General features: G+C 42.7%; 1 protein-coding gene across 16 annotated transcripts in view; it reads left to right on the top strand.

Moving 5' to 3' along the window:
• The window catches only part of LOC126400323 (ankyrin-3-like), a 236,498-nt gene that overhangs the window by 200,392 nt on the left and 20,423 nt on the right, over positions 1 to 15,683 (top strand). For 15 of the 16 annotated variants that reach the window (XM_050060947.1, XM_050060950.1, XM_050060941.1 and 12 more), the window contains 4 exons: positions 1,305 to 1,427; positions 1,956 to 1,982; positions 2,624 to 2,705; positions 14,606 to 14,680. In XM_050060947.1, the coding sequence (XP_049916904.1) occupies positions 1,305 to 1,427; positions 1,956 to 1,982; positions 2,624 to 2,705; positions 14,606 to 14,680 (307 nt within the window). The remainder of the gene's footprint in view (positions 1 to 1,304; positions 1,428 to 1,955; positions 1,983 to 2,623; positions 2,706 to 14,605; positions 14,681 to 15,683) is intronic. The other variant, XM_050060953.1, reaches the window with a different exon arrangement.

Raw genomic sequence — 15,683 nt, 5'->3', positions numbered from 1 at the left:
AATGCACGGCACCTCTTTCTCAGGCTGGGATGTGGAGTTGGAAGATCTATAAATTATCATGATGAAAAACTGGTTGAACTTTACTAAAATTACACCAAAGATGTCTTAAACAAATGCAGAAGAGCACAAGACATAATGCTGCAGAAAAGCAGCAGCAGGGTTATTTTTGTTTCTGTTAAAATACCGTGTTAACCATAATTGTTTCAGCTCTATTCCTCTTAACTGCCCGCCCCTTCCCCCCTCTAGCTTTCCATGAAATGAACCCAGTCCACAGGGTATAACCTAGTTCCCTTTGTCACTGATAAATCACGTCATTGATCGACCCATTAACCTCCACTTCTTGATAATCAGTCCTCTTGTCACGCCTCTTTATCACAACACAACTAATTGGAACCGCAGTAGCAGAGCACCACGTGTATAAGATTATGTACAAATAGAGAGGTTCTGCTAGTCATTATTTAACAAATGCTCAATTAGCAAAAGACTTGTGTGGATTCTGTGGATGTGAAAACTAAGTCAAAGACGTGCAGTTTTAAGGGCAGTGTTTGTTGAATTATAGTATGTGATATTCATCTTAGAGCCGTACTAGATTTAGATTCAACTTAACTGTCATTGCACAGAACACTAGTACTGATAAAATCATGTATGAACACGTGGAGGAGTTACCAAAATATAAAGCTCAGTCAAGCCTGTTTCCACGTACCAATCTGGTACGGTTCAGTTTGGTACGCTTTTTTCCATTTCCACTGTGAAAAATTGTGGATGGTACCAATGGAACCGTTCTGTATCATCCCCATGTTTGGTCCCCCCTCTGTTGGGGTACCTAGCACACAGATCTGATACTAAAAGGTGGAGCTGTGAACACTGCAGTCTGATTGGTCAGTAGAGGACGGTCACTCTGCTCAGGGCTGAGTTGTGTCTGGTTTTGAGGCTCATGTAACCACTGTTCATACTGTGGAGAGTTTTATTAGTAAACTGTAACTATAAAATGAAAGGATGTTTTGCTGCCTCTCACAGCAGCTGGAGTCTGAGAAAAAATAACTTCATTCACTGGGTCGACTGCCGGCGACTTTTAAGGGGGAAGGCCTGAGGGCCGTGACACAGCATCAGTATATGACAACATGGGAATGAGAACAGGCTGGCTGTCAACAGCTGAACTATATGATTATTTTAAGGGAAAATTCTGTACAAAATTTACCACAAATGTTGCAGATAGATGTGTGGAAAACATTGAAGTACATCAGCAGTGACTACCACCTTTATAAAAGAACAAGGTACATAAAGAAGCACTGTTCTCCCTCCAGGTGAGAGATCCCAGCCAGGAGCCCTGCGGTCGTCTTACGTTCCTCAAAGAGTGTAAGACCATTAAAGGCCTTCCACAAACTGCTGTGTGCAACCTGAACATCACTCTTCCTGCGGTGAAAAAGGTAAGGTAGCGTGAACTCACCATTCTCTGTTGTCACCTCCATAACCATACTCACAGTCAGGGTACTTTTGGCCCCGGTAACACTGATAGATGAAAGACAGAGAAAGACTTGGCCAAACTGCCGCCACTGTGTCTTTTATCTGTTTAAAGCTTCTCTCTGTGTAAATCGGTTATCTATGCAGTGGATTCTTGTCATTGGCTGTTTCATTTTGTTCCTCTCTACCTTTTGATTTGGATGACATGCTTTTGGCTGAGGGCTTTTGTGCAAAAGGCTTTTTTTGATTATCAGGCTGGCTTTTTTGTGGCTTCAGTTCATTTGCTGTTTTTGCTGCTGAGTGTTGGCGCTTTATACTTTTTCTTTTTTTTTTGGTGTTTGTCAAGTCTGTGTTTTTATTTTGTTTGCTTAAGTGGCTTCTCTTCTGAGTTGGAGCTTCTCTCAATCACTCCTTTTTCACACCCTGATGTTTCTTTCCCCCCTGCTTTCCATTATGTTACTCCCCCTGTTTCTGCAATGCATCTTGGGAACCAGGAAATGGAGTCAGATGCCGAGGATGAGGTAAACCACACCCTCCCCACCATTTGCTGTCCTCTGCGCTAGATCTGTAGCGGCCCTGCTTCATCATAGCATTATTCTTTCCGCTTCTACAAGGACAATACGAGCTTTCCTTGTTCAAAGCAACCTTTAGCTGCTCAGTTTTGCATGATATATTGTAGATATGAAAAACAATTTGTTTAATGTCCAATCCTTATCCCTTCCACTTTACAGTATGTGATATAAGTGGCTTTGGAGTAGAGGTGTACTTAAATTGTCCTTAAGTTAAGATTTAATCTTTCGTAACATTACGTTAAAACTGATTATTTGCACTTTTAAGTACCTATCATTTAGAGTTTGTAGCCTCATCATGACTAACCTAAGCTAGTTTGGCTAGCTTAGCATAATAACACTTACTGTGAGTGGTAGTTTTAGTACAAAAATAGAAGTTGAAGTGCAGTGAATACTCTTAAAGGAGAGTTTGCTGCTGTGTTATGTAAGTGTTAAACATGGGCTTTGTTTTTATGTGAACACCAACTACTGCAGGTTGTTGGGTTTGCTTTAATTTGACATTATAAGGTCCAAATGTTGCTCATCTGGCAGCACCATACAATGTAGGGTGACCTAAAACTAATAGGTTTTTGTGTTGTTTGCTATTGTTGCAGACTGAAAAGCCAGAGCGACGTCATACCTTTGCATCCCTAGCCTTACGTAAGCGCTACAGCTATCTGGCCGAGCCTGCACTGAGTGAGTTTTGACATTTTCACTAACAAATGATGAGTATAATAATGCCAGTATTCGTGGATAAGTTAGTGTATTAACAATTTTAATCAACCTGTAAAATGCGTGATCGATATGTCGATAGATGTGACTTACTTAATGTAATAAATGCACATTTTCTCATCCTACATAACATGCACTGTCCACATGCCTGTTTACAACATGGTACATATTTTTGCATGGGTCAATGAGTGGTTTTTGTGCTGTGCTTGCCCACGTTGTGAGTTGTACTTCTTCTGGGTTTGTTTGGTTGATTTCCACTGCTGAGTTTTTACAAGTCCAAATGCAGCAACATCAAAATTTTTCTTTGACTTACCCACGCAATGTGAAAGGCATTTGGCAGGGAGGTCAAAGTGAAATTTTCTGTATTTTCCATTTGTCCCCTCTGAGTTTAAAGCTCTTTTTGGCTTTGTGATGACGGAGCAGCTTTTTGTGGGACAAACATGCATGTTAGGAGATCCTGAGTTTGGCTTTCTTTCAGGTGTTTGTTTTCAGTTTTTCACACACTGCTTGTCACCAGTTTTTATTGATCCTGCATGACAAAATGGGCCAAAACGCAAGTCTTGGAAAACACATTTTGTCATATTTTGTTTGTTACATAATAAAAGGAAAATGGAAACTACTGCAGCCCTTGGCTCTGTTGTCTAAATTGTCTTTGGGGAATCTGTCATTATGTAATTTTTTTTGGACCAAACAGATAAAAGGCACTTTACAAAGCAGATTGAAATTAGAGCCAGAATTCATACGCTGATTTTAGAACATCTGAAGTCCAAAGAGAGAAGTTGTTTTTGTGTTAATCCTGGTGCATTTGTCTTACCATTTTTCTGTTGTCAGTTGTTATTCTACGCCATCGTCTTTTGGAATTTTACTTTGCTGCTGTATGTGCTTGGTTCAGTTTATTCATTATGTTGTTGTTGCTGTTGTTGTTGCTGTTTGAGTCATGTCCCAATCCTGAATCACACAGGAACACAACTGTTTCTTTTCATAACTCCATCTTCAGTCAATACTCAAATATCAGCACTTCATAAAACTGCTGTTTTTCCTTCCTTGATACCAGGACTGCGTCACTGACCAACTCTTCCTCCTCTGATCTCTTCTTTTTTCATATTTTTTTCTTCCTTTTCCTTTCCCAACATAATTTTCTGTTACCTTTACTATTCCACATTCTTTTTATTATTTTTTCCATTCCTTCTTTGTCATTATTTCTACAAAATCATCTGAAGAAACAGCACTCGAACGAAGCACAGCAGCAAGAACACTGCCTGCTGGTTACCCTCACAAACCTGTCTTTCCAACCAGACCTTACCCACCATGGTCGACTGCTCCTATTACCGTCCCTGGCCAAACAAGGCTCGTCGGAGTGGGGGGTTCCCTCACCTCTACCGATTCACCGGCAGGCTCACCAGCTGCTTCTCCATTGAAAACTACTTGGCCCCTTTCCTCCCCATCACCTGCATGCCCCGCAACTATCAAAGCTACCTTGGGAGCTCCACCACCGCCACCACCTACTGTGTCATCCCCAGCTAAATCACTTAGCGACCTGACATCCTCATCCCCCATCAGGTCTTACAGGACTATGCCTTCACCCATTAAAACCGTTGTCCAGCTGGGCCAGTACCCCGTTCAAGGGTCTGCCAGCCTTGTGTCCTCTGGAAGCCCAGTTAAACCTGCCACAGATCCAGCATCTATCAAAAGCCTTGCTTCGGCATACACATCAAGGACTTCCCCTCTTCACTCAATACCCAACGGTTCTATACCAGAGAGGTTACCAGCTTCAGTCACTGCTCCAGCATCGCCAAAGACACCTTACAGCATGTACAATTCTAATCTGCCTTTTAAAACTACCCTTGGGTCCACAGTTGCGACAGATGCAGGTGCACCCAATCTTTCTCCTGTTAAGAGCATCTCCAGCCTGTCCTCTTTGAAAACCTCTGTAGATTCAACACTCTCATCCAGAGGAGGGAGGACATCTCTGTCATCTCTCTCCTCAACTGGGCAGACAACCATTGCTTCCTCAGAATTATCCATGATGAACGGATCTCTCTCGCCTGTTAAATATCCATCATCCTCCTCCACGCCATCCTCTCCTTCTTCTCGGCATCTCACAGAGAGAAGTAGCAGCCTTCAGGAGAGGATCCTGGCCACCACCCAGGCTGCAACCTCCAGTGTCAGCGCAGCCATAAATGAAGCTATAGACTCATATTCTGTGTCAGGCTATGGCACTCTTAGATCACTGTCCTCCTCGCGTAGATCTGCAGCTCCAAGCTCTGCTTATGGTTCTTTGAGATCTGGAGCTGCCTCCTCCAGCTCTGCAGTTTCTTCTAACACAGTGACTGTACCTGTGTACTCGTTAGTCAACGTCATTCCAGAGACCCCTGTCAAACCAGGGCCAGGGTCTCTCAAAATGGCACTGCCTGATTCTTCTCGTGCCTCGTCCTCGTCTTCTTCCTCTTTGTCTACCTGTGTTACCGCATCAAAAATAAAGTCCCAACTAAAATCCCCTCCGTTTATCACACCACCCATCATCCACCCAACTGGAACTTCCAACCAGGAGATACTAAAAGATGTAGCAGACATGAAAGAGGATCTGATCAGAATGACAGCTATCCTACAGACAGACACACAGACAGCAGTTAAAACTGTCCAAACATCACATACTGGCACTCCTAAAGAGAGCAAGTTAGAGGATGAGGAGCCTTTTGCTCTAGTGGAGAAAGTGAAAGAAGATTTAGTGAAAGTCAGTGAGATATTACAGAAAGATATCAAGAGTGAAGCTAAGGCCATTGCAGGTAGAGAGAGAGCCTCAGAGGATGAATGGGAGGAATTTTCCAAAGATGAGATCGAGGAGGCACAAAGAAGTGCCCTCTCAGATTATTACCCTCCCTTTGATGAAAACACGCTCCCGCTCAAGCAGCAGTCCATGTCAAGCAAAGACTTAGAATTGGCTAAAGTAGTAGATTTTCTAACAAATGACATTGGCGCGAGCTCTCTCTCCAGAATAGCCGAGTTGAAATGTAAGTACGAGGAGGAGGTAAAGAGGGAAGGGGAAGAGAAACAGAAACGTGTTCTTAAACCATCTATGTCAATACAAGAGCACAAACTCAAAATGCCTCCACCAGTCTCAGGCATGCTCAGGTCTCCCTCAGAGAAGGATCTAAGCAAACTTGCTGAATCATCATATCAGGGGACGGACACTATTTTGGAGTCACCCGAGGACCTGTCCCATGAGCAGGATAAGAGTCCGCTGTCAGACAGCGGGTTTGAGACCAGAAGTGAAAAGACGCCCTCTGCTCCTCAGAGTGCAGAGAGTACAGGACCTAAGCCTTTATTCACAGATTCACCCATCCCTCCCTGTGTTACAGAGACCAGGACCGAAGTGGTCCATATTAGGAGCTATGAGCAGCCTGATGATCTGTGTGAGCCTGCACTCATGGAGGAGGCTGCATCTGTTCTTCCCCCAGTAGAGCCAGAGGCAGCTTCAGTAAGTTCCACAAAAGCCATACAGATGAAAATGCCAGAAGAGGACTCAATGATTAACAAAAGTGTGTGTCTTAAAGAGGAAACTCATATAACTACTACTACTAGAATGGTCTATCACAAGCCCCAACTGACTGATGGCGCAGAGATTTTAGAGGAAGGTATGTCAGTAAGGGATATCATGAAAGCTTTCCAGTCAGGTAGGGACCCATCTAAAGAACTGGCAGGACTTTTTGAGCACAAAGCTAGCCAGGATTCTGTCAAAGGCGATGAGTTGACTCCTAGATTTCTTGACAGAGACATTAAATCCAAACCTAAAGTGGAAAGGATAATAGAGGTTCATATCGAAAAGGGCCACAGCACAGCAGAGCCGACTGAGGTTATTATCAGGGAAACCAAGAAACACCCTGAGCTTTATGTCTACAAAGGGGACCATGGAATTAAGGAGCTTACTGATTACGATGAGGCCCAACAGGAAGAGGAGGAACTTACTGCAGAAGAATCCCTACCCTCCTTCCTAGAAACATCTCGCGTTAACACCCCAGTGTCACAGGAGGAGGACAGTCGCCCAAGTTCTGCCCAGCTGATGGCGGATGATTCATATAAAGCCCTGAAACTACTGAGCCAACATTCCGTAGAATACTGTGATGATGAACTATCAGAAATCAGAGGCGAGTCGTATAGATTTGCTGAGAAAATGCTCCTGTCAGAGAAACTTGACACGTCATCGCAGTCTCACTCTGACACAGAGGATTCAGCTATAGCAACTGACAAGAACCGCCACCAAGTTTCTGAGGAGAGCGGTAGCCGCAGCACAGAAACTCAGCAGTATGGAAGCCCCAAAAGAGAGTTTGGTTCCAAGTCATCAAAAGATGGCTCCCCTATATCTGGTAAATTTGTGCACAGGGATGAACCATCTCAGTTTGATAAGGTGACAGTGCTTCATTACTCCACAGAGCAGGGCAGTCCCAAACATGCTGTTTGGATGCGATTTACAGAGGATAAACATGACAGGAGCAGGGATAAGCTTCTCTATGAGGATAGGGTGGATCAAACTGTAAAAGAAGCTGAAGAAAAACTCAGTGAGGTATCACAGTTCTTCCGTGACAAAACAGAAAAGCTCAATGATGAGTTGCAGTCCCCTGAGAAAAAGCCTGTAAGACGAGAGCCAAAGGAACCAAGGTCCTGGCCTAGCTCAGTCTGCAGTACCCCTGAGAAAACACAGCAGAAACCTAAATCAGAAGAGGTCTTCAGTAAAAGTAAACTCAGGGAGCCTTCTGTTGGTAAAATGTTTGGTAGCACCACTACGGCTGAAAAGAAAAGTTCTAGTTTACCAAGCAGTCCGCAGAAAAGCAGGCTCCCTCATATCAGTGAGGATAAAAGTAAACAACAAACTAAAACCAGTGAATCAGAACCCTCTTCTCCCTCTCATGTAAAATCAACATCCAAAGTCAGTGCAGTGAGGATGAAGTTTGAATCTGAGGCTCAAAAACAAAGTCAGTCTAGTCCAACCAAAATCCCCCCTCCAGTGCAGCCAAAACCTTCAATAAAGAAATTACAGGAAAGCAAACTTCCTGTTTATCAGTTTTTTGCAGGAGGAAAAACATCAAAAGTATCTGAAACATCAGAAGAAGTAAGCCCGAAAAAGGATGTTGAGAAGGACACAGACACCAGTAAACCTGCTTTATCACCTACATCTAAAAGCCCAAAATACACAGGAGACAAGTCGCCAAACAAAAATATCCCAGAGCCCTTGTTACAAAGACAAATAAGTGAAACTGAAACTCACAAAGCCACTACTACAGGGAAAGATGTCCCTTACACAGTTACTCAGGAAATAAAAGAAAGCAATAAAGATCAGAAAGTCCAGGCACCTGTTGCTAAAGAAACAACTAGACTAGTAGAGAAAGATAGTGATGCTAAAAAGAGCCAACAAGTGACAAAAAGTGAGTCTGCTTCCAAAGAAGTAATAGCTGAAGTATCAAGAAAAGAGACAGACGAACCCCTTAACAAAAACCTCAGAAAAAAGGCAGAATCCCAAATTCCTGTAAGAACGTCTTCTACTTTAGATAATGACCTCACAAAGAAACAGACAATAGCTAAACCCTCACAGATACCCACATTAGCAAAGAGCAAAATACAGACAAGTCTTGAGACAACTCCGGAAAAAACAGATTTGACTTTTGAAATTCTAGATAATGCACCCAAAGATTCAAACTCCAATAATCTTCCCAGCCCAAGAGACACACTGGAGAAAGTCATAACCCCTCCAGCTGCTGCAACAACCAAAGAGAACTTTAAGGGCATCAAAACATTACCTGTTTATGTCAGTGTCCAAGTGGGAAGGCAGGGAGAGAGGGAGGCCAAAGGGACACTGTATACAGTCAAACAGAAATCAAGCTCAGCACTCAGCCCCATAAGCCCTGATGATGACACATTAGAACAGGTTTCTTTCATCGATAGCTCAGGGAAAAGCCCCCTTACGCCAGAAACCCCCAGCTCTGAGGAGATCAGCTATGACCTCACGTCCAGGACCCCTGATGGCTTTATGGGATTCATGCCAGGGAAACCAAGCCCGATCATGGAGGTCTCTGAAGAATCAGAGGAAGATGACCAAAGCAAAGTTGTTTTCTCTTTTAAAGAGGTCCTGCCAGAACGCAAAACTAGTGTTGACACCACCAAAGCAGACCTGGCTAATGCTAATGAGCAACAAACAAAAAGTAATGATAACCAGCAGGAATTAACTTACAATTTGAACCAGGAAGAAACAATAGCCCTTGTCAGGCAGGATGAAACAACAGAGCTGGAGCAGCAAGAGGCCTCCAAAGACAAAGGTATCGCTTATATTGAGTTTCCTCCCCCTCCTCCTCTGGACTCTGCTTCAGAAATGTCAGACCCAGAAAGGAAAGGTTCCTGTGCCTCTTCAGAGACTGAGACTGAAATGATGGAAGTGAACTTACAGGAGGAACATGACAAGCATCTGCTAACGGAGCCAATTATACGTATACAACCCCCTTCCCCAGTGTCCCCGGGGGAAGATGACAGTCAGTCAAATGATGAAGATGATGAGTCAATGTTCCAACCAATTCCTTGTAAGAAATTCACTTCCAAAATTCCTGATGAGGGGGAGGAGGAGAAGAGGAGGGAGAAGGAAAAGGCATCGAAGCCCAAAAAACATGACAAAAATGGAAACAACAAAGAACCTAATGGTGGGACAAATGGCTCCAATGGTTCTAATGGCAAAGGAGAGGACTATGAATATGAACAAAATGGAAATGACCAGTCAATAACAGACTGTTCCATAGCCACAACGGCTGAATTTTCTCATGACACAGACGCGACAGAGATAGACTCCCTAGATGGATATGAACTTCAGGATGAGGATGATGGTCTGTGTGAGCAGGCAGATTTACGGCTGTATGGTCTTCCAGACAGCCGGAGAGACGTATGGGCGACAGACACATTTAGGTCTACTGACCGCTCTTTTCCTCAGACCAAACTGGAAGTTATTGAAGAGGAGAAAACCCCAGAGGAATGTCAAAAGGACACTCTCAAAAAAGATACACCCTCAAATGGTGGAATACCTGACGCTGTTAGTAAGGATGGGGACAAAAGTCAGGAACAAAACCAGTCAAAGAAAGAGGGATTTTCAGACACTTACTTTAGCTATAAATTAGAAGAGGAGTTTAATTCTCCTTTTAAGACTGTTGCCACTAAGGGGCTGGACTTTGACCCCTGGCCCAGTAAAGGTGGAGAAGAAGAAGTCGTTGACATGGGAGGGACACGGGGAAGCAATGGTGAGCCTAAGCCTTTTGGACTGGCAGTGGATGACCAATCTCAGGCCACAACACCAGACACTACCCCAGCCCGAACGCCAACGGACGATAGCACGCCGACGAGCGAGCCAAACCCATTCCCCTTCCATGAAGGGAAGATGTTTGAGATGACACGCAGTGGTGCGATTGACATGAGCAAGAGGGACATGGTGGAGGAGAGGCTCCAGTTTTTTCAGATTGGTGAGCATTACTTCTCGGCGGGCAGGTACAGGGTCAGGGACTTAGAGGTGGATGCCTCGTCACAACACATGGATCAGTTTAACACTCAGGATCCCACAGGTACCTTAACAGTCCCGCAAGTCTCCATTCAGACTACCACTGTCCAGCTAGAAATATCAAATGCAGCTGGCAGTTACACCACATGTAGAGACTCAACCTCCAACACTGAGCCTAAATTTTCCACTTTTAGAACAGGATTCAAGTTGTCATCTGATAAAACCTCTGATGCTTCAAATAGCAGTTCTAAATGTAAAATATCAGGCATCTTTGATCACTCGAATGACATAACCTCAGGAACAGCTGTAGATACTTCTTATTCTGTAACCTCAAGCTATACAGATTATTGTACTTTTGATACGTCAGGTATGACAGCTAACTCTTTGAATAATAGACCATCAGCCATCACAGATTATTATGCAGATCACAGAATTCTTTCAGGTAAATCCAACCAATTGGCTTGGACGTCCGAAAATCACACTTACTTCCAAAGCACAGATTCTTCTTCCACACCTTCACAACAAATCAGCGATCCCCAAACATGGAGCAGCAATACCAGTAGCAACATCCCTGACTCCCATTATGTTCACTCAGACGGCATGCAGGCTGGCAGTATTGTGTTCAACTTGTTGTCTTCTTCTGGACCTACTCAGCAGGAAGTCAGCAGGATAGAAGCATCCTTCAGCCAGCTAGAAGAGAACAGCAAGGAAGGCAGGATTCATACTAATGTAGCAATAACAAACACAGGAGCCAAAGAGATCAAAGGCAATATATGCAAGTCCAGGTTACCAGTGAGGGCGCCCAGCCGCAAACTATGCAGTCAAAGTCAGCCAATCGTGAAAGACAATGTTGATAAATTCCTAGTCAGGAAACGTGCAATGCATATTGTCAGGGAAAGATTAGATCCTTTTGCAAATGTATTTCCTAAATCTAGAATCCCAGTAATGAAAGCCATGAAATACTCTTGTTTCCAAGAGCAGAAGCAGGTTCAAGCTAAATCTGCGGTTAGTGATAGAAACATTAAAACTGCCAAGGGTAATAAACAGCTAACGAAAGGCAGAGTTAGTACTGAACATAGAACCAGTACAGCGAAAATCCCAATTAGAAGTAGCAAAAATGAGACAAGGAGAAAAAACAGTGCAGTGGTCTCAAAAAACGTTAAAACAAGGTCGGTCAATAGCCAGGCAGCCAAACGTTTGGACCAGACCATTCCCAAGGAGGCTGAAAGAAAGTTAGTGGGGAAAACACTGCCCACAGAGGACGAAGAGAGCTGCAGCCTCAGCACTACCAGGAACACTTCCTTGTCACAACCATCTAGAGCCTCTAGAAGTTCCTGCCCTTCACGCACCTCTACCTCCACCTCCACCAGCACCACCACATCAACACCATCTGCTAGAGATGTGAGAGCTGAGGTTGAGCAGGCCAGCAGTGAGAGGATGAGGAGGAGGAAGAGTAGGCGGACACTTGGAGGGGAGGAGCAAGAGCAGAAGGAGGAAGGGAGTCAGGTTGATCAACCAATCACGGCTCCTGTCACGGAGAACCAGACTAGTTTGTAAACTCTTTCTAAACACTTGATATACTTGATCTTTCTCTCTGAGATGCATGTAGCTGTTGTGGGTGCTTTGTGATGTGACTTTGTAAGTTTGTAAGTGTAGCCGTCACTACTTCTTCTTCTTCTTGTCATTCTTGTTTTCTGTGTCCTGTGCTGTCTGGTTTAGACAAAGAGGTAAAGGCTAAGACATGGAGAATCGATGGCAGAATCAGGAATACCCAAAATTTGTCCCTAGATCAAGTAGACGTAACTGAATTTCATGCAGTTTGGTGTTTAAGGTAAAGGGATGTCTATATATGTGCCAGGATAGTTGATTAATTACTTCATGGCTAGTGGGAGCTTTACTGTATTAATGTCTCTAGTGCACAGGAACTACAATTTCAATACCAGCAAACACTTTTTAGCTGTCAGTATTGGTTTGCAAGTAGGCCTAAGCACACTTGAGGGGCTTAGTTAAGACTGAGTATGCATTCCTTTCTATTACTGTGGCGGTCTTACAGGCTACCACACACATTCTCACTTTCGTTTCACACTACAGATCAAGTTAGCCTCACACTTCACCACATGTCACACCACTCACTTCCACCCTCGACATAATTACGACCTGAGATGTGAAAGATCGTTTGGGGAATTATGACCTTGTGTTGTTTTGGTCTGCTTGCCTGGTTTGTAGAAATTATTTGGTGGTACTTTTGCTCTTTGACAACACTGTGAAAACAATTCATCAGAGCTGAACTTGACAATCAGATAGTTGTCAGCTGCACAGGAGTTTGTCGGTGTAGTCAGTCAGTAAAAAACTTAGTGCAGCTGGATTACTTTTGATTTCAAGTTGAAGCCATGAATTGCTTTTATCAGTGGAAGGGAATGTTGCCTGATGGTAGATCGTTTGTTGTTAGTGATGTGCTACAAAATTCTTAAACTCTTCTCTACTAATACTACTGAACATCAAACGTTTTAGTGTGAAAATGTGATTTTTGGTTTTCCTTTTCTGGCCTCACAGATCCTCAGGCTTTCGGTTTTTGCGTCCTATTATCAGTTGTCTCACTGATTCTTCAATAGTGCTAGTCTTGAAGTAGCTACAGCAACAATTAGATGAGATTATTTTATATTTTATTTATGTTTACTTAGTTTTCTTTGTTAGGCAGAGTGTGTCAGTTTGTGTAGTAAAGATGGTATGGATATCTCCGCTATTGTAGTCCTCTTTATGTCCCATCTAAAGGGCATATCTGCATTTTCCAAGGCTTAGTAATTAAGAGAAAATTCATATAATATAGTCCTATAGAGAGTTTATTGTAAAACCGAAAGGAATAGTTAGGCATTTTGGGAAATATACATATTTGTCCTGGTGATAGACTGTATAAAATAATGGATGTAGCCACCGTGACGCAACCCACTGGTTTTTGGACTTCTGTTTTGAAGCCTCAAGTTTGGCATTTTGGCTGTTGCCATCTTGGATTTTTGAATCAAGAAGTAACCATTTGTGGACAAGAGTGTGGATATAACACTAGTTTGGTTAGCTTGGTGCATTTACATTCTTTGGTCAGTTGTGGTAATATTAATTTTTGCTAGTGAAAACGGGCATAAAACCATTAAAACAAAATGTACTTTACAGAAAAAGGAAGCATCTGACTTCTTAGAGACTTAGTTTTTAGGTACAACAGAATGCTAAACAAGACTTTTTAGATGACCAAAATGTAACAATTAACTCTCATGCAAAAGCTAAAATGGTGACAGCTACGGCTACGCCTATCAGAATCCAGGGTTACACCATGGTTAAGTTACCTAACCAACGTTGTTGCTGTGATAGTAACTTGTCAACAGATAGCACAGACTTGTCACTCAGAAGGGCCACGTCTTTAATTATGCATAACTTCACGCCTTCACGATACTTAAACGGATTGATTATGGATGAGATATTTAAATATTATCCCCACCCATGTTTATTTCTGTTGTTAAGTTGGATATTTTAACATGTAGTCTATGGGGATTGACATGCTTTTGGAACCAGCCCCAAGTGGCCATTAGAGGAACTGCAGTTTTTGGCACTTTCACATTGGCTTTATTTTTCAGCCCCAGAAGTTACCTCTCAGTCCTGGCTAAGAAAATTATCTGACACATAAACCCACATGAAACTACAATTTTTTTGTTTGTTTTTACACTGGTTTTTCAATGGATTAAACAAATGAATGTAACATGTTAATCAGTGAGCTTTAGCGATGCTGGTAGCCAGATTTCTTTTTACTTGTGGACAGAGCCAGGCTGGCTGTTGACCCCCATTTCCAATGAGAGGGGTATAGATCTCCTTATTTAATTCTCAGCAGGCAGAAGTGTAGCACATATCCCAAAATGTCAAACTATTGCTTTTAGCAAGCATCCATTATCCAAACTGAATCACTGAGGAGAGTCTGGCCAGAAAAAATGTGTTTTTTTGTTTTTTTCTTTTTTTCCAGAGGTAAGACATGGGACAGTGAGCTAAAGTTAGTCTTTGTGTTTGTTCAGTCGCCAACACTATGGGTAAATGAAAAAAGACAAAAACTCATTTTAATTAAATAGGTATTCATTAACTACCTATGTAGGAGGTCTTCTGGTTAAACCACATTACTATCGAAAGTCTGAAACAGACAAACTTTCAGTTCACAATCCCAATCTGATTCTTTTATCATTGATTTTGTAGGAGACATTTTGTATTTCTCTTACTGAGAACCACATGAAATTAATTTGGGGGTCGTTGTCATAATTTCATGTTAACTGTTTGTGTCCTGCCCTTCCCTGCCTCCTCGACACAGGCCCTCAGAGTCCCTGTGAGAGAACAGACCTCCGCATGGCAATAGTAGCCGACCACCTTGGACTCAGCTGGACTGGTAAGTCTACACACATCTCAGAATCAAGCATGAAGTGATGAAAGAGTACCGTCTTTATTATGTGCAGTGAGGAACACCTGAAATGTTCTTCCCAATCATCCTCTTTTGATAACAGTCAATATATTTACTGATGTGACACCTGCCATGCACAAAGAGGAGTCAGTATATGAATTTTAAAGAACTATATGTTTGAATGAAGGAGCTGGACTGAGCCCAGCTGTCAAACCATTAGTTTTACAGTGTTTGTTGCCCTCTGGTGGACATATAGTGTACAGATATCTTAACTGAGCAGCACTGCAGTGGCATTTATAGTTAAATACATCAACGTCACTACATGTGATATGACATGGGAGTAGGAAAATTTGTCAAAACTTGGATTGCTTTTATTTTTTTAATAGAAATTTTAAAGTGTTGAGACACATTATTTGTCGGAGGGTTAAAAGCTGTATAGAGCAATAATGTAAAACACTTGCATAACAGTGTATATATTATTTTATGTATCTCCATATTTGAGTATTTTAAGGAGCAACAGTAGGATGACGTTAGGTTTATGTTGTATTTGAGTGCCGATAAGGGTGTGGTCTCTGCAGTTAAGTCCAAGCCTGACCACCTGCACTGCAGCACTGTCCCACGCCTGCCTGTCTGTGTGTGTGTGAGTGGGCGTCACCGTGTGTGTGCGCAGTAATCATGTGTATATAGGCGTCCATCTGAAGTGCATATGAGTGTGATTGTTGTGTGCCTGCCTGCCTGTCCGGTGCAGAGACTGAGTGAGTGCTCAGCAGAGAGAAGGAATCTAATCCATATTTAATGTGTGTTCCTGTTGCAAAGCTGCAGTGAACAATCTGCTGAACATTATGTTCTCGTGGTTTGAAATTTATAGCCAGCATGCTTGTCTCTACAACCAGCACCTCACTGCTTCGTTAGCTGTTTGGCACAGTGTTATAATCGGTTAGTAACTGAGCATTGACACAAATCATGGGGATTTTTTTCAGGACCACAGTTT

The sequence above is a fragment of the Epinephelus moara genome, chromosome 13 (assembly GCF_006386435.1).
Source record: "Epinephelus moara isolate mb chromosome 13, YSFRI_EMoa_1.0, whole genome shotgun sequence".
Lineage (NCBI taxonomy): Eukaryota > Metazoa > Chordata > Actinopteri > Perciformes > Serranidae > Epinephelus > Epinephelus moara.
Note: the sequence above shows the minus strand (reverse complement) of the source record. Positions and strands in the feature narration are given on the sequence as shown.